At 44.0% G+C, this 24,996-nt stretch overlaps 1 protein-coding gene across 2 annotated transcripts; it reads right to left on the bottom strand.

The window, feature by feature from the left end:
* Positions 1-1,393: 1,393 nt before the first annotated feature.
* mbtd1 (mbt domain containing 1) lies at positions 1,394-24,862 on the bottom strand. Of its 2 annotated transcripts, XM_069168579.1 has the most exons (17): positions 24,721-24,862; positions 23,125-23,329; positions 22,839-22,972; positions 22,640-22,754; positions 22,470-22,552; positions 22,264-22,381; positions 18,122-18,256; positions 17,931-18,019; positions 17,265-17,499; positions 15,599-15,654; positions 15,328-15,432; positions 12,995-13,142; positions 12,810-12,892; positions 12,397-12,631; positions 10,109-10,180; positions 8,585-8,740; positions 1,394-8,203 (listed from the first exon to the last, which is right to left on the bottom strand). In XM_069168579.1, the coding sequence occupies exons 1-17, from the start codon at positions 24,739-24,741 to the stop codon at positions 8,085-8,087; spliced, it is 2,109 nt and encodes a 702-aa protein (XP_069024680.1). In that variant the 5' UTR covers positions 24,742-24,862; the 3' UTR covers positions 1,394-8,084. The 2 variants fall into 2 exon arrangements, with proteins under 2 accessions (XP_069024680.1, XP_069024679.1); XM_069168578.1 differs by lacking the exon at positions 8,585-8,740 and having other exon boundaries at positions 24,721-24,823.
* Positions 24,863-24,996: the final 134 nt, after the last annotated feature.

Below are 24,996 nucleotides of genomic sequence, written 5' to 3'. Positions count from 1 at the left end.
AGGAGAACGTTCACACACCGATGGAGAACGTTCACACACCGATGGTTCACCATCAGGAGAACATTCACACACTGATGGTTCACCATCAGGAGAACGTTCACACACCGATGGTTCACCATCAGGAGAACGTTCACACACCGATGGTTCACCATCAGGAGAACATTCACACACCGATGGTTCACCATCAGGAGAACGTTCACACACTGATGGTTCACCATCAGGAACAACTTAGGGTTCAGTGTCTTGCTCAAGGACACTTGGGCATGTGGACAGGAGGAGCTGGGATTGAACCACCAACCTTCTGATTAGTTCAACCCACTCTACTGTCTGAGCCACAGCCTCCCTGTGATGTGATTGGTTCATTAGACGTGATGTTCAGTCGTGGTGTTTTTCATCTTAGGAACATGTTTGTGTTTCCACATCCTGATCTTCTCTCTGTCATAATGGTTTTTCATTTCCTGCATTACTGCTTGCTAGCTTGCCAAGCTATTCGTGTCTGAGCTTACAGACGCCGTCCGTGTTCCCGTTGCTCAGCAGAGGTGTTTAATGACAGATCTATCAAACATCTACGGAGAGGGTTGAAACATGCCGTCTGGAGGAGGACGCCTTCGAACCTGAGACAGCTGGAGTCGCTTGTTCTGGAAAACATTCATCTCCAAATGATATTTTCTTAAAATCAATAACAGAGCTGTGTTATTACTGTTGGACAAAGGATTGTTCACAACGTTCATTGTTCATTGTCACAAGGTTATGAAAAGGTTTATGTAGGTTAATAAGTGATTGGGAATGTTCTCAATTTGCAAAGAACAATATCAACATAATCATTATTATTTTGTGTGTTTCATGCCCACCACCAGACTCCATGGTCGACAACTCACTGACCTGATGTGAGCACTCTGTTTCTTTCATGGACAGTCGTTGTAGTTCATAGTCTCAGACACGAGGTGAAACTTTCCATAACTTTTTCATCTATTTGGAGAGAAATATGACCAAATCACATCTCCACATTCAGTATTGTCCAAAACATATTCTTCATTTAGCACTCAGTATTTTTTGGTTTTGTTTCATACAGAAAAAAATACTTTCAGGTCTCTGGTTGGAAAAGTGCAATACCACAAGTGACCACCAGATGTCCTACGGAAAGGACTGAGCTGTCATCACTCCACCATCAGGAGAACATCACACACCGATGCCATCAGGAGCAACGTGGGGTTCAGTGTCTTGACCGAGGACCGTTCAGCATGTGGAAGCCGGGGCTCGAACCCCTCTACCGTCTGAGCCACGTGCTGCTGGTGGGAGAGTTCACGTGTCCGAACACAGGAGGGTCTGCAGCTCACGGCAAAGTGACCTTGAAAGAATCAAGAGCTGAAACTGACAAAGGATTTCCAAAGTGTTTGAAGTCGTAAGCCTTTTTATTCAGTGTAAAAGTCAGCTCTTACAAAAATCACCAGATAAACTTTCACAGCCATGCAGAAACAGTTTGCAACGCTTGTAAACAAAGAAGCCATCCATTACAACCAGTATGATGATCCAAATAACTGGCTTTATTTACAAAGTCTATCAAAGCTTGATCACAGCACAAATTTACCATATGAAAGGAAACTGGTATACACTATCAAAAAGATGTACAAACCTTAAACTGCAATCTAATAATGTACCTCAAGGGTCAGTGTTAATATCAATAGATTTATAACTATTAACATAGATTTTTTTTTTTCTTCATTTGTATCCAAAATAAATTTTGCACCATAACCCTCTCAACTCACAATTATTTTCAGACAATAGTAATCCCAATACATTAAGTCATTTTTATCAAATATATATAGCACCACAATATCATGGTTTAATATAATCCGGGGAGGGGGGCGGGGGAGGAGGGTGGGGGCTGTCACATACAAAAGACCCGTGTTAGTATCCAAGGAAACAAAAACAATTTAAAAAAAAACAAAAAACCTAAATTCAACTGCTCCTCGTCACTGCACACATCTGGCAGAACCAGTTGAGCTGGAAGTCTACGGAAAACCATCAACGCCAACAAGACGCAGAGAAATGAAATGACACAAGAAAGTCCAAACTCAAATACGTTTGAAGGTGTGTCAAAATTTGGACTTACTTGTCCAAAATGATCAGAGTTTTGGTGATAATGGTTTTTTTTATTTTGGCTTGCTAACTAAATTTTCACAAAAGAAAGTTTAGCTACTATATCAGATATCTGAAGCCAAAATATTGAGATAGTAAATTTAAATTATAAATTACACAACTAATGTGACTCTGCCAAAATAGTAATCAGTTAAGTTAAGAGTATGAAGAAGTTATTTATTATTTTGAAATACCAAAATCAAAATAATGATTTTAAGAACAAACTTAAGTCAACATTACAGATAGTGACAATTTTGACTTACACATCCAAATTTGTAAAAGTAAGTCAGTGTTTTAAGTCAATTACAAAATCCAACACTTACTCGGATAAAATTGAGTCACAACAGTGCAACATCACAATTTTGCGATACATAGAAAATTTGGTCAAAAAAATGATAAGTGTCAATATTTGATTTATCAAACCAAAGCCATAAGGCATTGTGCCCCAAATTTAAATCACACTTATGCAATACTAAATTACAAAAGTAGACTAAATGTATTTGTTATATCTATTAAAAAACATTTGTTAGATTTTGTATCCCACCTGGGACAGGCTCCGCCCCCCTGTGACCCTGAACAGGTCGCAGCATGTTTCAATATTAGATGGATGGATCTCATCATTTTACTTTTATGTTGCCTACTGTCTCGTATTTTTTCCTTCTTGGCGGTAATGGTCTTCCATATCTACCCGAGAACAGTGAACGACGGAAAACACAGACTGAAGAACAAACAATGACAATCACAACAACAAAAAACAAAACAAAATTTAAAAAAAACAAGCTCAGCACAACATCTGCACAACGTGTTCTGTTACATGCATCGAGTTGATCAGTGCACCCAAATCCAAATCGACTCGTCTCTTCCATCTCCGGCGACTGATGCCCAAACACTTTAAATACACATCTACTGTGGGCGGAGCTTCGGGGATCGAGGTGAAACAAGAAAGCTTCATATCTACAAGGAAAAGTGAGAAACTAAACATCCAAAACAGTGTTGATTGTGCATCTGACTACTTAGGGTTAATCTAGTAGAGGGTAGCAGCAGTTAGTACATAAAACAGTCTTTTTTTAAAATTTTTCTACTAAGATATTAATGCAGTTTGGTCATGAAGTACTTTAATGCTTCTTTCTGCCCTTTGACGTTAGAGGAAAAACAACCTATGAGAGACCCTAACCTTCAAATGATTGTGAGACACTGTTTTATTGCTCATTTAGAAGCTTGTGTCCAATCTGATCAGGAGACCATTTGAAAAGGAAACTAGTTGTAAAACAACAACAACAACAACAAAATCAAAAATCAACCCCACTTCCCATTAAATACTCAAAACAGGAAGCTGCAAAAAAGCTGATTTTACCAGAAATACAACAAACATTCATGTGTATCATCACTCAAAGTGGAGAGTTCAACATGAAGACAAAAAAAACAACAGAAAGTGGACAAGAAATACACAAAATGACAAGTGAGATAAGACATTTGTTGTTTGAATCTATGGAAGCAAATAAGGGCCACAACAGTTCCACTTTTATAGGCAACTGAAATGTAAAATTTAAACACAACATGATTGTACAATGTACACTGGTAAATACTCTGTAAATCATGTCATTTGAATTCTATGATTTTAATATTTGTGGGTTTAATAATGGGTTTTTAAAATGTATGTTTTAATGCAAGTACAAAAATAGTATAAAAACCTTCAACTAAAATTTGTACCGTCATTTACAAGGCCAATTCCACGACTGACATTTAAATTGAACTTGAATTGTTAGATCAGAGTTTGACTAAGTTAAAGATAAATATTCTATTTGTATTTGTGAACTCTAAAAATAGGAACGTGTGATTTAAATCTTCTTACGTTTGAAAAACTTTATTTTCCTTACAAATTCAAATACAAAACAGAAAAATAGTAAGTGCAAATATTTGAAAAAAATTCAATTGCTCAAATAAAATAGATAAATCTGAATTTATCAACACACAAAAAAAAATGATTTCTGTGATTTGAATTCTAGCAGTTCGTTTTTTTGTTTTGTTTTGTTTTTTAACACAAATTCAATTACCAAATAGAAAAATACTTGAAAACAACTATGTTGCAATTGTCAAAATCAAATCCAGATAAATTTATGAATTTGCTAAATAAAAACAAATAACAATCGAAACAAAAAGATTATATTTTAAATATATTTTATCAATACAGCACCACTTGATATTACCCAATAGAAACACCCTGAACACCTAAATCACAGTTTTAGTCTGTAGTTGCTTCATAAATTGTAGTGATTACAGCACTTACTTGCTTCCATAAAATGAATGCACATGATAAAGATGCCTTTGAGCTTTTTTTAAACCCAGCTGATTCGGACTTGTAGTTACGACCCATTTGACCCAAAATGAAACAAAAACTTCCTGAGAATTGAATCATGAACGTTACTGGTAGAAAGACAGAAATGATGGATCTTTTACTGAGAAAGTTTAAATCTGCTCTGCGTTTCAGCCTTTGACCATATATGAACCCTTGCTCACAAAATTCAGTTATACAATACCATTTTGTTAAATTATCTCATATGTTAATTATATTAATGTAGAGATCATGACATTTGCGGGTGCTATAAATTTTATTTAACATAGCAAAATAATATGGGATCTATTATTATTGCATAACATTCAATTTAGAAGACTACCTCATGTGCTGTGATAAACTTCTTCGATGTTTGGTGTCTAGTCTTCAAGTGGATCATTTTTAGGTAATCGATATTCATTTGCATATGCTAACACACTGCCATAGTCTATTTCACACTTGTTTTAGCTAAACGTGGCTAGCATCAGGAGGTAGTAGATAACAGCTGCAAAAATCTAGCTCTAAGAAGAATGACAGAAGGAGTCTCGTCTTTTCCACTTCTGACTAATGAGGATTTGTTACTCCATCCCATCATAGCCATGAAGAATATAGATATATATATAGAATATATGCATTTATGCCACTTTGAGATCCTGTTGTCTTATGTGAATGCTGCCCTCAGAGACTATAGGAAAAGCAGTGCATTGTTTAGGTTTCATTATTAACAGCAAACCTGTCATTCTGTGGCTCAGGTGAATCATAAACTAGCTTGCATACATATGGCTCTGACATGAGAACAACCTAAGCACAAAAAAATAAGAACAAAAATTTAAAAAATAACCCCAAACACATATTTTGCATATTCCCTAAATAAAATATTTGACATTTTGTTTTTGGACAACAAAACTGCTTGATGATGAGATTGTTTTCTCAAAGTGTGATGCTACAAATGCTGATGTACGGAGTCCAAAGTGTGCCACGTGTACAGATCTTAAATCATATTCCATTACTTGATTTATAAATACAAAATCTACATTGATTAACTGAAATTATTATTATTTTTTTTTAAACCTTTGAATCGAATCTCCTTGTTCTAACATTATGTGTCTAATGTTTAAGAAAGTAAATAAATTTAAATTTGACTTTATTCTATCTTTTTTCTATTGGGGTTTTTTAATGCATTCACAAAAACCCCACGAATGGATTATAATTGAGCAGTGAATGAGTGTAAAGTGTTCTGGTGGCACGCCGAGGACTCCGTATCAATAAAGAGTTCCAGGTGGAACTGTTGAGTGTTCCTCTTCCTCCGGGTATAAATACAGCAGACACGGTCCGAACCATCACAAACATCTGCGTGTGAATTCACCGCTGCAGTCCGACAACACAACAGATGGTCCGCACCATCGCAACAACACGCATGGTTTGGATGACGCATGCGGCCGACGGCGGTCAAACCCACGTTTCCCCCCCGACAGCAACGCCGTCCAGCGTGTGAAGGTCGTTGGGACGACACGTCGTTGGGACGAGACGTCAGAGCCCACGTTGGGACGACACGTCGTTGGGACGACACGTCGTTGGGACGACACGTCGTTGGGACAACACGTCAGAGCCCACGTTGGGACGAGACGTCGTTGGGACGACACGTCAGAGCCCACGTTGGGACGAGACGTCGTTGGGACGAGACATCAGAGTGTACCCGATCATAACAGTAAGGTTTCTCCTCCACACAACCAACCTGCTGCTCACCTGCAGTTATACTATTTGTTTCATCTAATATTTCTGTGAAAGTATTTTGTTTGTTTGAAATGGAAAGCTTTTCATCTCCACAGCTTCATCATTCCTGTTCAACATCAGCACGACGACCCTGAAATCTTCACAACGATAAAGTGTTTCTTATTTCTCGAGTTTCTCCTGGACGTCACCAGCTGGTATTATGGGATTCGTCCCCAGAGCTCCACATGAACCATCAAAGCAGCCCGACACTGACACCTCATGAGATATGTGCTGTGTGAATTAAGTTTGTCCTGGCTAATTTCATCTGCAGTAACCTGCGAGCAGCGCCACCTGCTGGACCGTGAAGGAAGTGTTCAGGAAAAAAAGGCCCGTTTTTTTGGGAGCTGTAAAGCTCAGAATGTGAACTTAGAAATATTTGTGGCAAAAATCAAACATTCCCTCGGCAGACTCTTGATGTCGCTGACGAACATTAAGATAAACTGACGGCACAACAAAAGCTCAGAGGAATGTGTTTCTTTTTAAAGCTGCTCCAGAGACACAAAACAGAAACTGTAAATCTAAAACATGTTTTAAAAAGGTCTGGGTGCAGCATTAATGTGAAAATTTAACAATTAGCAGGTTAAACGATTCATTCCAACTCTCAACAACAATTATAATAACTGATAAATCATTTTAAAATGCCAAAGACTGGTTGAGCTTCTGAAGTCTGTGTGTGACATCAGATGTGTTGGTGGGACAAAACCAAGCACTGAAAACGTCACCGCACACACCAGCTCATTATTTTGGTGAATGAGATGACACTGCTGAGATATAATCCACTTCTGGTTCCATAATGATTGATTCAGGAATGAATGCAGCTGTGGAAATCTTCTATCATCAGAAACAAACTCCAAAAAAACCCAAAACAACATCAGTATGCACTGTACTCAGATCTGTCTTCAAATCACAACTCTTAATATCTATACTCCATAGTTCTATTTGAACAGGTCTCCACATAATATGAATATAATCACTTTATGAAACAATGCACGTTACATTTCTGACACAGCCACCAAAAAATGTAAATGCAAAAAGCACATTAAGACAAAATTGACCCCAAAATTATTATAAAAAAAAATAAAAATAAAAAAGAAATCTTCAAGTACTATTAACAAAGTAAAAGTCCACCTGGCAATATTTTTCAGAAGAAAATAATCAAAATATACACAACTCCACTCGTCTTGTCGCCATCCTCAGGCCGTTCAGTGGCTGACTCTCTGACCTGAAAACAAACCCAAACAACAGAAAACTATTGACCTGGCTCAATAAAAGGTTCTCACAGTTTCTACAGGTCTCTATGTGCGGTCGGATCGAGGCAGAGGCAGGATGGGCTGATGTTGACTTGCAGGATCCTCCTTTTTTTTGTTTTTTTAAATGGAAAAAAGGGTCGATGTGTTTTTAATCCATCCAACTACGTCTGGTCTCGGTTGGACGGATCAGACGGGAGAAGAGCGGAAGCCGAAGGTGGTACGAAGAGAGAATGCCCGAACACGCGACCCAGACCGACCGGTGCCGTCCAAGCCCTCCGGCACACGGCTGACCGAGTGATTATGTGCACACACAGATACAAGGTTAAAAGAGGGATGTTCCCTTCAGGATGTTTCAGAAGCAGGAAAACCCCCCCTCCTCCTCCTCCTCTTCCTCCCCCTCGTCGTCGTCATGGTTTCTTGTGCTGACTCCACAGGCGGCCTGCTAGTTTGACTCTCCCAGGGTTTTCCAGAGGTGTGCCTGGTCCCGGCTCCTCCTGCTCCCTCCTGCTCCCTCCTGCTCGCTCCTGCTCCCTCCTGCTCCCTCCTGCTCCCTCCTGCTCCCTCCTGCTCCCTCCTGCTCCCTCCGGACCTCAGGGCTCCTGTTTGATGTAGTAGCTGCCCGAGCCGTTGCTCTCTTGGTCCGAGGTGCCGTGTGAGAAGGTGAACTCGTCCACCTCAGCCGCCTCCTCCTTCATCCTCAGGAGAGACTCTACAGGCGGCGACAGAGAAACATAAGAGACAGACAGCAGCAGGTGAGCTACCTGTGTTCATGCCCTCTGAGGAAGTGTTCAGTCTGTTCCAGGTGTTCATGCATGACGAGCATCACAGAGACACTTTAAAAAAGACCAATGACCCAAACATGCTGCAACGTGGACGCAAAACTCTAGAAATGCCCAAACGCTGATCCCTGTGGATTAAATGACCGTCGCTGACATGAGGAAATATGCTGGTTTGAGAAGGATGACGATGAACATGTACAAACAAAGGTTGATTTAACAGCATGCAGCATCAGCAGCTCGCCGCTCCACCGCGAGGCCCGGTGAGACCCGGAGGACCGCCGGCGAGCGTCTAGACGTTAGTGTGACGTTACCTGATTTGTGGGTTTGGTGGAGGTGGGTTCGGGGGCGGGGCCGAGCGGGCCCCTGGGCAGGGTAAGGAGGCGGACTCTGCTCTTCGTCCCCTGAGAAGCTGCTCCTCCTCCTGCCTGCCTGACTGAAGGGCCGTCGACCAACCGGAATCTTCCTCTCTAAACACCAAGCCAGACTCGGGTAAGCTACCGGGGGCTCATTACACACAGAGGTCAGTTCAGCTGCAGCGTGAGGTCAGAGGTCAGAGGTCAGAGCACGTTTCAGAGAGGAAAGTTAAAAAGGTGAGAGCTCAGGATGAAACTTTTCATTTATCCCACACCGCCGTCACTCGTACTGATCTGAATGAGTCGCTGGTCAGCTGCTCTCAGACCGACAGCAGAAACTATCCACTGTTCCCACGTCGTGGCTGCAAATATTTAAATGCAATCCTTTTCACGTTTTCATTTTTTTATATATATATATGTATATATATTATTTTTCACCAAAAAAAACTTTTTTTCAGTGCTGTGACAGAAGTGATTTAAAATTAGAAACTGATTTTTAATTTTCTTTAAAAGAAAACAACGTGTAGCCCCCAAACGTAAAAAACTAAGTGTAAATCAAACTTCTGAATCATATCTTGACTTTAGCTATTCCAAATGAAATTAAAATGTCTTTTAGTCAATTATTTCCATTATGGTCAACATCATTATGATTGACAGCGACAGATTTCACAAGACGCATTGAGGAAACCTCCCGTTACAATTTTCATGGTCATAAAAACAAAAATGAAATCAAGACATGAATCATTTTCAAGAGAAAAAGTCAACTTTGCAATTTGATTTTCACAAAAAAAAAGCAGAAGACGCATATTTAGATATAAAGTTATTAAAGGCTTCTTCTGAAGTCCATTAAAATCAGACATCATGAAACTGACGATTAGATTGTCGTCATATAATTAGATTTTAAAACTATCAGCAGACAATGTGAAATCTCTGCACATTGCATGACAACTTGACTATAAAAGCTCCATTTCACATACAATTATTATTATTATTATTATTATTATTATGCTTAGAGAACACTGAAAGGTATTAATTTATGGAGTAACTACAGAAATATAAACTGCATTTGGGAACTGGATTTTGGATTCATGTGCACATTTATGATAAACAACATTTAAATTTGATTTGATGATTTTATTTTAATATTTGCGACCTCTGACTTCCATTCATGCATAAACTAGTGAAAACATTCAGCACTGAGTTGAAGGAGTGACGCAGAACTTCTGCTCTCCAACCCGGAGCTCAAACACTTCTCTGACCGAGACGGAGAAACTGTCCCACAGACGGAGAAACTGTCCCACAGACGGAGAACACACCTCCAGCTTTACACAACCTGAGAAGGACCGCACACACCACGCAGGCGACCAATCAGAGATCAGCACTGCTTCCACCACAGTGTAGCCAGTGACAGGAAGAGGAAGAGGAAGAGGATATGATGGAGGGAAGGAGAAACAAACTGACAGTGAAGGAGCAATGACTCACTTTTCTTTTGGCCTTTGTACTGTTGAGCCTTTTTCTTCTGCTTGGGCACCGACTGGGGCATTTCTCTGGTACCTGGAAAACAGGAACAAGGCCAGATATGAGCGTTATTATCAGCACCAACGTTGATACCTCAGTTATGAGAAGTGACACAACCTATCCAACATCTAGAAAGACGTTAGATAGAATTAGAAAATGTAATTGTTTCTTCTGTCAATTACATTCAGTGTCTGCCGTTGTGTTCGTGCACATAAAAACCTTCCCGTGAGTTTCACAGGATGACATATAAGCACTTTGAATTCAAAAATACTTTTTAATCAGGAGATACCTTAAGCTGACTTATCAGACAGATGAATCCTTACTTATAACTAGAATATATAAAGAACATTAGCTGGGAGTACAGGAATTAAAACAATGCTACAAAAGTCAAAAGTTTTAAGACGGTGTGTAAAAATAGTCGAACAACACTGAGAAAAGACAAAAATAAAATGATGCATCCTATTAAATATGGCAATAAGAATCTATCATGGTGTTAGGGTTCAAATGTAAAATACAGACATTATATTCATGTGTTATTTCACCGTAGTAATTTTGAAATCTGTGATGCTGCTGGCTGTCATCCGTCTACGGTCTCTAATGCCTGAAATCAAACCTGACAGAACAATGAGGGAGCGAGCTGCCGCTGCCATGATGTTTGAGAAGCTGTTGATCAGGAGGGATTTATTACGGGACCATCACCTCCGGCTCCTCCGCTGAAACAACCGTTGATCCTTTAACGCCTGTTCATCAGTGTCATCATTCGTCGGACTATTTCACAGCCAACAAACTGTCGGTTGTATGAGAGAACATGTGATCACATGCTCACTGTGCTGTTATATCAGAAAACTAATGACGGCTGCGTCAGCGATTTTAATAGGTGAAGTGTTTCTCTCTGCGTCTCGCTGTGAACGAAGGTAAACAAAAGTCACGTGACTGCTTTCTGGTTTCAGCTCTGGCAGCAGCAGCAGAGTCAGAGGAGCTTCAAATTAAACACAAGAAAAGTGTCAAATATGACACTAAAGCTGTGATGTTTTCACAGCGAGCAGCTGCTCACTTTGGTCTGCTTACGATGTCAGTGAAGTTTTTTCAAACCAGATGTCATCAGTGTTGACAAAAGAGAGAGAGAAAGACAGCAGTGCTTCATACTTGAATAAAACGCTCACTATGTTTGCAGCATTCGACTGCCTTAAAAAGGTTAAAAGTAAGATCTGTGGCCAAATACACATTTTGAGCGTGACCTTTTTAAAATACTTTAGAAAAGTGTTAATTAATTTTTTCTGATGTACCGAAAATGTGATGAACCATGACTCCAAACCAGAGCTGTGAAACGTTCCCTTCTTACCCCGGGACCTTTTAGTTTTGCTCCGGTTCATCGAGACGCTGTAAACTGCTGTAAGTACAATTAACTGTGGTCATCACGTATCTGGACTGTGATCACGCTCACATGTTGGTGCACACGCATGTTATCATGGTTACCGTGTAACTCGGTTTGGTTCAGTATTTTACTACATTTAAAAATGATGAAACATTCCAGTTTAATTGTCCATAATTGTTACTGAAACAGTGAAAGCAGTCCGACGCTGTGAAGAGGAAAAGACTCTCAGCTGTTTTACTCTCCAGTACACAACAAACTAAATAAAAAACATCCATTACAACAAATTACTACAAGTGCTACATATTCATAATGAACTTTCCCATGAAAGCCAGCAGGGCTGCTTTTCTCTCTTTTGTCAAACCTGAGGAGTGTTAATAATCATCCACTTTGACAAAGCTCTGGTGGAGTTGTTCATGACAACAGCGACCAGCTGCTTGGTGTTTAAACCAGGCTGAGCCGGTTGTTGGACCAGTGTGGGGTCACAGGTTCTGACTGAAGCAAGGCCAGTAAAGGAAGTTTACATACCATCACACCCTTGTTACTATGGCTACAATGAATGTATGCAGTCTCCTGATACATCTACTTCCTCAATAGATGCTTGTTATGGCAGGTCAGCTCTTAAAATCATGCTTGAATCTGATATCTATCAATCATAAAGTCCTGTGTTTGGTTCTTCTGCTTTCACACCACAAACTGCTCTGGAGGATGCAGACAAAGAGCCTCCTTGTCAACGTTTGACTGACAGCTTTCACACTAAGCAGGCAAATATACCAGGGGGTCTTAATGACATTCAAATGATGGCGCGTGTTGTGTGCTGAGCTGACATCTGGGCGTCGGAGCAGCGGAGGAAGGAGGATGAAGTGCAGCGTGTTCTTACTCTGTGAGGCCGGCGGTTGCAGCTGGTAGCCCGTCAGCTGACACCAGCCCACCGGGTAGAGGTCAGGTGACTGACAGTCCACCCACTGGTCGTACTCGTCCTCCCAGCCGTCGAAGTGGATCCTCAGTAGCCGGTGCACAATCCTCGTCACCGTGGCAACACACACCAGCCGCGGCTCCATCAAATCCACAGCCTCCAGCTTCATGCCCTGACGGAAACCATGATTGGGAACCTCCTGGTGGGGTACGGCACGGTGAGGGGAAACAAAGGAATTTTAATCATTTACAAAGGAACAAAATACTGAGGGAACATTTCCAGTTATTCAAAATAAAAAATACCAGAAGACATCAACACTCAGACTGGTAAACAGTTCAAACACACATGGAGTTGAGGAAACGTGAATGAAAACGTACCTTGTTAAAGAGCCTGACAGGAGCAGCTATTGAACCCGTTTCTCTGAGGTAGTCGAACCATTTCAATGGTAGTTTAGTGTACCCTGAGAAACAAGGTCAGAGGTCAGAGGTCAGACCGGGACACAACCAACCAACAACTCTGGGATTCTCATTTTACATCTCTGAAGGGCTCGTTGAAAGGGTACCTCGAGGGGCCGTGAGTTCAATGTTGTTGATTTCACAGAAGCCGACAGGGAAGATGGAGGGGGAGGTGCCGTGGTAGCAGAACCAGTCTGATCCGTCCACGGCCTCCGAGCCGTCGATCCCGATCATGAGGTACCCGTCTGCCAACACCTGCAGACAAGAACCGCTGGAGTCAGTCGGGAACAAGGATTCACAAACCACTGGTTTCATCTGGCTGTAGAGATACACACAGCGTGTAACAATACACACAGCGTGTAACAATACGCAGTGCGGTATTATCTGCAGAGAGATGAACATTTGTACAGTGCTTCCTAATAATATGGTCTCAGTCAGGGGTCCCAGCCTCCTCAGAGCTCCGCCCACTCTATTGGTCGATCTCAACCTACTGGTTGGAGATGGTGATATATTTCCCAGAATATCAAAATTCTAAATCTAAAAGAAAATTTCAGAATAATTATTTAATCTGCCTAATTGTAATTTCACTATTTTGCAGAAAATAATATTTAAAAACAATGTTTTTTCTTAATTTTCTCTTGTCAGTGTGTGACTACCTCCATCCGTCATAATGACTGTCAGGACACAGTGACAGCTCACAGTAATGAGCAGGAGGCAGAGACAATAACTAGTAGATGCAATGTAATCAATAAGGAAAATGAAAAGCACGGTGCTATTCACTTCTGTAAAACTCATTATGTACTTCTTAGCTGCACACAGTTTACAGCTCTTAGTCCTTAAGGTTACGATTTTACAGGACACATCGGGCTGCTCCGTTCTCAAGATACTGGACTTGATGATACAACTTTGACAGCTGTGGGAAAGGATTTCATAAAGTTTTTTCCAAGTGGTTACACTTCTGTTAGAGAAGTTCATGAAGTCATCACTTCTCAGAGCTAAAAGAACATGTGGCTCAACAGAGCACTGATTCTGTCACTGATGACAGCACTTGTTCTTGTTTTTCTCTATTAAGGACAAACAATATACAGTTTTGGTATCATGAAGGACTTTTTATGGTATTTGACTAACTCCAGAATAAGTGAAATTCCTCTAAATTAGTGAGCTTTCCTCCTCGGATTCATTCATTTCTTCTTCAGAGGGACAAAACTGTCGAGTGCCACATGCAGTGAGGCTGCAGCACCATCAACAAGATGATCGACCTGTGACGGAGTTAACTGGAGGTAGTGGACCTACATTGTGTTGACATTGAAGTAAATAATAATGGAATCACTTCCTTTAATTTGTTTACAGAATCATCAGCTAGACTCTGTTCATGTCTCGTATCTCTCTGCTGTCCTTTTCTCTCTCTGCTCTCCTCTCACCCCAACCGGTCGAGGCAGATGCTCCGCCCACCTCTGATCCCGGTTCTGTTAACAGAGGCTCCGCCCACCTCTGAGCCCGGTTGTTAACAGATGCTCCGCCCACCTCTGAGCCCAGTTCTGTTAACCGAGGCTCCGCCCACCTCTGATCCCGGTTCTATTAACAGATGCTCCGCCCACCTCTGATCCCGGTTCTGTTAACAGATGCTCCGCCCACCTCTGAGCCCAGTTCTGTTAACCGAGGCTCCGCCCACCTCTGATCCTGGTTCTGTTAACAGAGGCTCCGCCCACCTCTGATCCCGGTTCTGTTAACAGATGCTCCGCCCACCTCTGAGCCCAGTTCTGTTAACCGAGGCTCCGCCCACCTCTGATCCCGGTTCTATTAACAGATGCTCCGCCCACCTCTGATCCCGGTTCTGTTAACAGATGCTCCGCCCACCTCTGAGCCCAGTTCTGTTAACAGATGCTCCGCCCACCTCTGATCCTGGTTCTGTTAACAGAGGCTCCGCCCACCTCTGATCCTGGTTCTGTTAACAGATGTTCTCCACCTCTGATCCTGGTTCTGTTAACAGATGTTCTCCACCTCTGATCCTGGTTCTGTCGGAGGTTTCTTCCTGTTAAAGGGAGTTTTTCTTCCCTCTGTTGGAGGTTTTTCTCCTTTAAAGAGGAGTTTTTCCCTCCTAGCTTATGTGGGAATTGTTGAATTGTTGAATTGTTGGGTTTCTCTTTATAATGTTGTAAAGTTCTGCTGTAAGGACTTTAATGTGTTAAGTGCCATGAAATAACCTGTGTTGTAATTTGGTGCTATATAAATAAAATTTAACTGAACTTCTAGAGTGGCAGAATTTCCTCCCCGATGCCGTGTAGTTTCCTCTCCCACTGTCTTCAGGGAGGCTGGTATGGATGTAAACTGTCACCTGACTGGTTGTCAATTTCAATTTTAAATTTTATTTATATAGCACCAAATCACAACAGAGGTTATTTCATGGCACTTAGATTGTCAGGGCGGGAAACTCACTCACCTTTCTTACAGTGGCTACACATATAGCTGAGAGGTTGAGGGGGTCAATGGCTTCTATCTTCATCCCATCTCTGAACCAATCCCCACTCTGGTCCACATCTCTCACCTGGAACACAAAACGCAGTCAGAAAGAACCCCGGCAAATCAAGGATTAATAAAACATCTCATTCGAATCACTTCCATATCAATGCGTGTTTCAACAACGTGACATTTGTTTTCAATTCAATCAGTATTAACTCCACAAAGTAAACAACACTGTTATTGTGCATTACCTTCTGGAAGAGTGGTGCAGGAGCATCAGCCTGACCTTCAGTTTTCTTTGTAATATCTGGAAATTAAAATGACTTGTCAGGCTGGAGGTGAAGTTAATACAGCAGAATATACACATACACAAATACAAAAAGGAGCTGGACTTCAGCTTACATTGACTGACCAAGTAAAGAAATAAATGAGTCATTAAGAGTAGAAGAACCTAATCGTAAGGTTGGTGGTTCAACACCCGTAGTATCATTAGGAAAGACATCGAACCCTATTGTAAACCCTACAGTCACTACTGGGTGTGTGTGTGTGTGTGTGTGTGTGTGTGTGTGTGTGTGTGTGTGTGTGTGTGTGTGTGTGTGTGTGAGAGAGAGAATGGGAGGCAAACCATTGAAGATCGCAGATCATTTAATGTTCAATTATCACAACCAATTCAGTTCTGTAAAATTTCTGATTAACTTAAAAGGTGCATTTTCCAGTATTTCCGCTGCTCTGAACGGACCTCCAGGACCGTTGTAAAACGGATCCACCATCACTTCCTGTTAACGGTTTCCCTGTGAGAGTGATCAGACTGCTGGACTGCTGCTGACTCAGTGTGGGAAATGTGTGACCCAACATTTAGATTTTTAACCATATTAAGGACTAAAAGCTGGTCTCTGCTGCTTTGATTAAAAAAAAAAAAAAAAAAAAAAAAAAAAAAAAATCTTCATAAATCCCCCAACTTAATGGAAAAGAAATATTAGAGCTATACATGTATAATCTTTGTTAAAAAACAAAAACAAAAACAACAGGTCAGCTATTTATAACATTATTTTTCTGTGCGTTAATAAAATGTAATCTGAAACAGTCAGAGCATCATCTGATAGTTTCAGAGCAGAAGACACTCATCTAATAATTTGCAGGGAAACTAATTCACAGTTAAAGTACTGCATTCAAAGTTTTAAAGTTTATAGGATTTCAGGTGATCGATCAGCAGAAAAAGACTAAAGTAATCAATTATATAAATCAAATAGCACAAGTCTATTTATATTCTGTAAACTAGCCTTTTATGATCAAAACCTGATGCAGGTGATCAGCTCAAACCCTCCCGGCATGAATTTCAACAAGTGGGAACTAATGGTCACCAGACGTGCAGGAAAACAGCTGAACTTTGTGCAGGTAGAGTTTTGTGATTATTTTCAACCTGCGGTGGAGGATGAAGCAGGACACTTTGAACTTTCAGTCATTTAAAAGGAGGTTTTAAGAAATCACCAATATGTGGGAAAAGTTTTAGGTGCATCAAATTTATGTGGCTGCACCTGAATGACAAAGTTATTGTAGACTGACTCGTGTTGTGGAGCTCAGACTGTGATAGATCCCTGTTCACCTGATTGTCTCCCATTGACTGAAAAACACCTGATTTCAGTTTAGATTTCAAATGAAGTGCTGGTTCTGGAGGTTCACAGACTTTTGCCACTCAGATATTTCATATTGGATCGTTTGTTTCACTGGACTCTCGTTATCTGAAGATCTGAGGAGGGTTTGGCTCATATTTATGTAAAATTATAGAAAATGTAAATGTTTTGCACCTTCAGCGTTCATAATATTTTAGTGACCTGAAACATAGAATGGACTTAACTTTCCTTATGATTTCTAATATGCATCACAAAAGGAAAGGGTTGTTGTGTTGCATGAACGCACCGGATCGTTTGAAGCGGTGGCCGATGCTCCGAGACCAGCCGATATTATGGATGAGGGGGCTGAACATGTGGCACCAGAAGTCATCCGACCCGTCCTGGCTCTCCTCGTAGACCAGTCTGAGGCGACCTCCGATCACCTGCTCCACCAGCGCCACCCGTGTCCGGCACAGGTAGTTCTTGTCCACCACCTCCACCCGCATCAGCTTCTTAAAGGGGAACTGCATGTTCTCATGTACCTGCAGGGAAAAATAGGAGACAAGATTCAGAGAGGGGAAATATCAAATCAGAGGAGTAGAAAAAAAGTTCAGTGTTGGATTGGAGAGGATTTATTGGCAGAAACGGAATATAATATTCAGAATTGTGTTTTCATGAGTTTATAAACATCTGAAATAAGAATCGTTGTGTTTTGTTTGCTTAGAATGAACCCCTCATATGCAAATAAGGAGAGGGAGCTCAGCATGTTGCTACGGTAACCCTGAAGGGACAAACCCAACATGTTTGTTTCCTACACACACAGGGAGGGTGGGCAGAACGGTGACTGCAATCTGCAACCTCACCACCAGATGGCACTAATCCTACACACAGCTCCTTCAAATGAAAAAGAACTCACACGTTCTGTTGTGATAACTTCTCCGTTAACGGGTCATTTTTCAGCGCGGTGCCTCACCTTGGTATTAAAGTCAGGTGGCAGTGTTTTAGCTCCAGTGAGACGCTTCACGAGAAAGGCTTTCCAGTTCGAGTACTTATGCTGTATGCCTAAGGAGGAGGAGGATGAGAAACAGCAGTTTACCACCAAACATCCCAGAACAGCAGCAGCTTCAAGAACACAGTTCAGACTGGGTTTGGCTGGACGCTCACTTTTTGGAGGTACGAGGGGTTTGCCGCTGGAGGCGCACCATCCCACCGGGTGCACCTCGGGGATACACAGATTACACCAGAAGTCTTTACTGGTGTCGTTGTCGAAGCCCTCGTACCGCAGGAGAGCCTTGAACCCTGCAGAAGACAGATAAAACAACCACTCAACCACCAGCCTGCTCCATCTCCACGGTTCTTACCATCTAATAACTAACGCCTTCATGATTAGAACAGGTTAAGGGGGTTATTAGTCGTCACTATTTGAGAAGACAAAAACATGATCTGATTTAACAGGCTTCTCCTGAGTTTGAATGCTTAAATATGAATAAAATGTATTGTTTTTTTCAGGTATTTTGTAAAATGCTCAATTAAATGTTTCAAGTCTTTACTTGTGTGACGGATGTAAACTTTAACAGGAGACAGGAAGTACAACGTCTCCATGGATTCAGTTTGTTACACTGAGGGCTGTTTTCTAGCTTATATTTGTTGATATTTTGGAAATGTGAGATTGCTAAAGTCTCTTCCTGCCATGCAGTGATGGATGTACTGACCAGTGCTCCTGAATTAGTTTCATACCAAAGAAAACATGAAAGCTGCTGGTCCAGAGAGCTCAACGAGCGACGAGGAGTGAAAGAGTGCAACAGGGCGGAAAGACACTTCTGATCAAATGTGAGTGAATCCTGCACTGATCAGGTCGTCGCTGTGAGGATGCCAAGAGGTGAAACATGCTCCCGTTGACGTGATCCAGTCAGGAGCTTCGCTGCATATTAATGTTTGACCCATTAGAACATACAACGAAACGCATTACTCCAACCTGGAAGTGATAAAAGCATCAGAGACCTCCTCCAGGTCTTTAAAAGAGAAAGAGGGCTCCACCTTTTCGAAAACTCTTTGCTGAAAGCAGCCAGCTGTGACCACAGATTTAATCTGCAGCTGTCATTCAAAAGGAATCAAAGATAACCTCCATGTTATTTATGTGATTTTACAGTCGGGTGCCGTAGAACTGAGACAAGATGAAATATTATGACGAGGTCTAATACTAGGACTGCAGGCACATCGGATTTGTTTCTCAGAACAGATCTTCAGGACAAACCGTCACAACTGTTGTTGGCAGGTAAGCAGATTAGATTTGGTGCGACACGGCTTTCCAATACGAATTTATTTCTCCAACTCTCCACGTCCTGTTGTTCTGGTTGTTCTCTCCGGCACCACAACCTCCTGTCCGGCACCACAACCTCCTCTCCGGCACCACAACCTCCTGTCCGGCCCCACAACCTCCTGTCCGGCACCACAACCTCCTGTCCGGCACCACAACCTCCTCTCCGGCCCCACAACCTCCTGTCCGGCCCCACAACCTCCTGTCCGGCACCACAACCTCCTGTCCGGCACCACAGCCTCCTCTCCGGCACCACAACCTCCTCTCCGGCACCACAACCTCCTCTCCGGCACCACAACTTCCTGTCCGGCACCACAACCTCCTCTCCGGCACCACAACCTCCTGTCCGGCACCACAACCTCCTGTCCGGCACCACAACCTCCTCTCCGGCCCCACAACCTCCTCTCCGGCACCACAACCTCCTGTCCGGCACCACAACCTCCTCTCCGGCACCACAACCTCCTGTCCGGCACCACAACCTCCTCTCCGGCACCACAACCTCCTCTCCGGCACCACAACCTCCTGTCCGTCCGGCACCACAACCTCCTGTCCGTCCGGCACCACAACCTCCTCTCCGGCACCACAACCTCCTGTCCGGCACCACAGCCTCCTCTCCGGCACCACAACCTCCTCTCCGGCACCACAACCTCCTCTCCGGCACCACAACTTCCTGTCCGGCACCACAACTTCCTGTCCGGCACCACAACCTCCTCTCCGGCACCACAACTTCCTCTCCGGCACCACAACCTCCTGTCCGTCCGGCACCACAACCTCCTGTCCGTCCGGCACCACAACCTCCTGTCCGTCCGGCACCACAACCTCCTGTCCGTCCGGCACCACAACCTCCTGTCCGGCACCACAACCTCCTGTCCGGCACCACAACCTCCTCTCCGGCACCACAACCTCCTGTCCGGCACCACAACCTCCTCTCCGGCACCACAACCTCCTCTCCGGCACCACAACCTCCTGTCCGGCACCACAACCTCCTCTCCGGCACCACAACCTCCTCTCCGGCCCCACAACCTCCTCTCCGGCACCACAACCTCCTGTCCGGCACCACAACCTCCTGTCCGGCACCACAACCTCCTGTCCGGCACCACAACCTCCTGTCCGGCACCACAACCTCCTCTCCGGCACCACAACCTCCTGTCCGGCACCACAACCTCCTGTCCGGCACCACAACCTCCTCTCCGGCCCCACAACCTCCTCTCCGGCACCACAACCTCCTGTCCGGCACCACAACCTCCTGTCCGGCACCACAACCTCCTGTCCGGCACCACAACCTCCTGTCCGGCACCACAACCTCCTCTCCGGCACCACAACCTCCTGTCCGGCACCACAACCTCCTCTCCGGCACCACAACCTCCTCTCCGGCCCCACAACCTCCTGTCCGGCACCACAACCTCCTGTCCGGCACCACAACCTCCTCTCCGGCACCACAACCTCCTGTCCGGCACCACAACCTCCTGTCCGGCACCACAACCTCCTCTCCGGCACCACAACCTCCTGTCCGGCACCACAACCTCCTCTCCGGCCCCACAACCTCCTCTCCGGCACCACAACCTCCTGTCCGGCACCACAACCTCCTCTCCGGCACCACAACCTCCTCTCCGGCACCACAACCTCCTGTCCGGCACCACAACCTCCTGTCCGTCCGGCACCACAACCTCCTGTCCGTCCGGCACCACAACCTCCTGTCCGTCCGGCACCACAACCTCCTCTCCGGCACCACAACCTCCTCTCCGGCACCACAACCTCCTGTCCGTCCGGCACCACAACCTCCTCTCCGGCACCACAACCTCCTCTCCGGCACCACAACCTCCTGTCCGGCACCACAACCTCCTGTCCGTCCGGCACCACAACCTCCTGTCCGTCCGGCACCACAACCTCCTGTCCGTCCGGCACCACAACCTCCTGTCCGTCCGGCACCACAACCTCCTCTCCGGCACCACAACCTCCTGTCCGGCACCACAACCTCCTCTCCGGCACCACAACCTCCTGTCCGGCACCACAACCTCCTGTCCGTCCGGCACCACAACCTCCTGTCCGGCACCACAACCTCCTCTCCGGCACCACAACCTCCTGTCCGGCACCACAACCTCCTCTCCGGCACCACAACCTCCTCTCCGGCACCACAACCTCCTGTCCGGCACCACAACCTCCTGTCCGTCCGGCACCACAACCTCCTGTCCGTCCGGCACCACAACCTCCTCTCCGGCACCACAACCTCCTCTCCGGCACCACAACCTCCTGTCCGGCACCACAACCTCCTCTCCGGCACCACAACCTCCTGTCCGGCACCACAACCTCCTGTCCGTCCGGCACCACAACCTCCTGTCCGTCCGGCACCACAACCTCCTGTCCGGCACCACAACCTCCTGTCCGGCACCACAACCTCCTCTCCAGCACCACAACCTCCTGTCCGGCACCACAACCTCCTCTCTCCGATAGCTGTGGTGGTGCTCACAGAGATTCTGCTCACTCTGTCACTCAGAAAACGACGTTCTCACGGAGTGTCGCGCTGCAACTGATGCAAGAAACTCAGAAGCTCCGGACTGAGACGCATCCGCAGAAATCCCATTAGAATCACATTTCAAACCACCTCCCAATGCAGTTTGCATCCAGTTTGCAAAAATTGCATTTTAAGTGGCTGGGTTTTTTTGCTTTCCAGACTTTCAAAAAAACGTATTTGGGCCGGCAGTCTGAACAGTGATTGAACACCAACTCACTGAGATTGAAAAATATTATGAAAGCCAAGAAACGTATTAAATGATTTACAGAAGAGGCAGTGTCATGTTTCATTGCTCCGTATATCGGAGTATCATCGCATCAGAACTTCTTTACGGTCTAACATTGGTATCGTCCCCCAAAAATCCAGCATCGTTTAAAAAAAACAAAAAAAACATTCCAAACAAAAGCACCCAGAAAATGAAACGACACATCCAGGACTCTTGAAGTTGATTCTTCTTTTAGTTCATTTAAGTCTTACCTGCTAGCTTTATGATTTCTGCTATCCAGTACACCTTCGTGGAGAGGTTGGTGTCAGAGTTGGTCACTTCTATCCTCACTCCTTCTTCGATGTCTCCCCAGCATGTCCCCATGGGGGCCTGAGGCGCAGAGGAAGCACCCACGTTTTTCAGCCATGAAAGCATCAAACCAACGGTCACCATCTACTCAACTCCAGCGTTTACTCACATGCTTGAAGCAGCTGACTGGAGCTCCCACCGTGTTATTGCTACAGATATACCGCCCCCAGTCAAAGCTCTCTGCAGGGACCACTGACAGAGACAACAAACAGAGTAAAGCTGGAGTTTATCTCAGCAGAGCAGAAGGCGTTGCCGTTTCACAGCTTGTCGATGACCTACCGGCTTTTGATTTGGCCTGGTTCTGCTGACTTGCTTGGTACTGGGCGTAAGCTGCCAACTTTGCCATGAGGGGCTGTTTCTGTAAGACTTTTGCCTTTTTTGTCGGTGGTTTGCCCTGATAAAATCAAAAACATCAATATTTGTGGAACTACAGTTCAATTTTGGGATAAACTGGTATCGTGGGCGTGTGTGTATTCACCTGGAGTCTTGCCAGGATGCTAGCTTTTTTAGAGTTTGAGGAATAACTCCTGGAGCAGGACACGCTGCAGAAGCGCTTGGTTTTGGAGTAAAAGGCATCTCGTACTCCGACCATCCCACACATCTCACAGGTGGCTGTGAAGAAGAGACGGCGAAACACAAACAGACAATCTGTTCAAATCACCAGACTTCTACAAACCTGAAAAATCATGTATTGCTCATTCACAGGGTTTTATTCTAGCAACACACACAGAGAGTACGTTTCAAACACAGTCGGATGTACGGACCCATTCCAGCCTTGCCATCAGGGTACGTGTACACCTGGCCATTGTTCTTGATGATGGGCAGGCTGGCAGGGATGGAGGGCACCACCTCGTCCTCGCTGTCCTCTGTGCTGGAGCTGCTGGTGGACTCCTCGCTGCAGCTGTCGTAACCATCAAACATCCCGAACGAGTCTCTCCGCTTCCGCTCTGAACGTGGGGTTCGTTCAGCCTTCACAGCCGAGCACACAACAAGAACACAGGCTGAGTGAATGAAGTACCGTGCTGTAATATATAATAATATGATGTATAAAGTGAATGAAGCACCGTGCTGTAATATATAATAATATGATGTATAAAGTGAATGAAGTACCGTGCTGTAATATATAATAATATGATGTATAAAGTGAATGAAGTACCGTGCTGTAATATATAATAATATGATGTATAAAGTGAATGAAGCACCGTGCTGTAATATATAATAATATGATGTATAAAGTGAATGAAGTACCGTGCTGTAATATATAATAATATGATGTATAAAGTGAATGAAGTACCGTGCTGTAATATATAATAATATGATGTATAAAGTGAATGAAGTACCGTGCTGTAATATATAATAATATGATGTATAAAGTGAATGAAGCACCGTGCTGTAATATATAATAATATGATGTATAAAGTGAATGAAGTACCGTGCTGTAATATATAATAATATGATGTATAAAGTGAATGAAGCACCGTGCTGTAATATATAATAATATGATGTATAAAGTGAATGAAGCACCGTGCTGTAATATATAATAATATGATGTATAAAGTGCTATCATGTCAATCCATCAGTCCCATTCCCCGAAGGTGTTCACAACCACACAAGTCTCAGAAATCCAGCAGGTAATTATTATTTATTCTTTATCAACGTCGTCGCACAACATTTTAGTCTCAAAACAAAATTAAGACCGTTTTTTAATTCTGTTATTTCCTTAATAAATTAATGTCAGCTTTCAGTGGAAGATATTCTCCCGTGTCTGAATAATTCATCTTACTGAGGAAGTTGGCAGATAGAAATGTTTCTGAAGATCTTTAGAGAAGCTCAAAGTGAGTGAAGAGCAGCTGGTGAGGATCCGTGTTTACTTCCTCCTCAGCACCACCGGCGGGCCCACCGGCGGGCCCACCGGCGGGCCGACCGCTCTACCTCCGTGAGCAACACCGTGGAAGGAAAACATCTTCCTGCCAGCAAAGACATTACCAGCAAAAACCAACCAGTCCGGAACAGACCAGCTGACTGAAGTGAGCTCGAACAAGCGGCGGCCTTCTCTGAGATAGCTCCCGATGCTAACTAGCACAGCTAGCTAGCGGAAACCAGTTTCCCCCGTTTTCATTTACAAAAGCATGACGCAATGTTCATCTACAGAGCAAAGCTGCAGCCATGCACGTGTAGTTCCAACACGATGAGCGTGTTCTCCTTCTACCCTCGGGTTCTCGGAAACGGGACGCTGGCTGAGGCGCTAGCTAGCTCCCAGAAACACATAACAACAAAGGAGGAGCGCTAGCCGAAGCTAGCCGAAGCTAAGCCTGTGGAGTCGGAGGCTCGCGGCCCGAAGAGCTTTCAAACTCACTCACCAAATCCCTTGTGTCTTCCATCAGCCCCTCATATAGAGAACGTGATAGTTCACTGCTCTTCCCAGGGCAGAGGGAGCCCCGACGCTGGGCTGAATGTGTCTGAAATATCAAAGTCTCAATGAGTACTACCGAGCAGGATATCAACACATTACTCTGCTGCTTCTGCGCATGTGCGAGCGTAACCTACTTTTATGTGATTGGTCGATCCGAGTGGAGGTCATGGACCGTGCAGAACCAAAACAGAGATCCGCAGAGGAAATGAATGAATGATCCACT

Source organism: Embiotoca jacksoni, unplaced genomic scaffold, assembly GCF_022577435.1.
Source record: "Embiotoca jacksoni isolate LCO1_2020_lvr unplaced genomic scaffold, fEmbJac1.0.p SCAF_40, whole genome shotgun sequence".
Lineage (NCBI taxonomy): Eukaryota > Metazoa > Chordata > Actinopteri > Embiotocidae > Embiotoca > Embiotoca jacksoni.
This window is presented reverse-complemented; position numbering and strand designations above follow the sequence as displayed.

What these genes read in the sequence shown, in the direction of transcription:
- mbtd1 (XM_069168579.1), bottom strand. Translation starts at nt 24,741, where the DNA reads ATGGAAGACACAAGGGATTTG. An exon ending in CCAGGCCAAATCAAAAGCCG is followed by an intron (nt 22,553 to 22,639) that starts GTAGGTCATCGA and finishes TGTCTCTGTCAG; the next exon opens with TGGTCCCTGCAGAGAGCTTT. An exon ending in TGAACTCACGGCCCCTCGAG is followed by an intron (nt 12,893 to 12,994) that starts GTACCCTTTCAA and finishes CTTGTTTCTCAG; the next exon opens with GGTACACTAAACTACCATTG.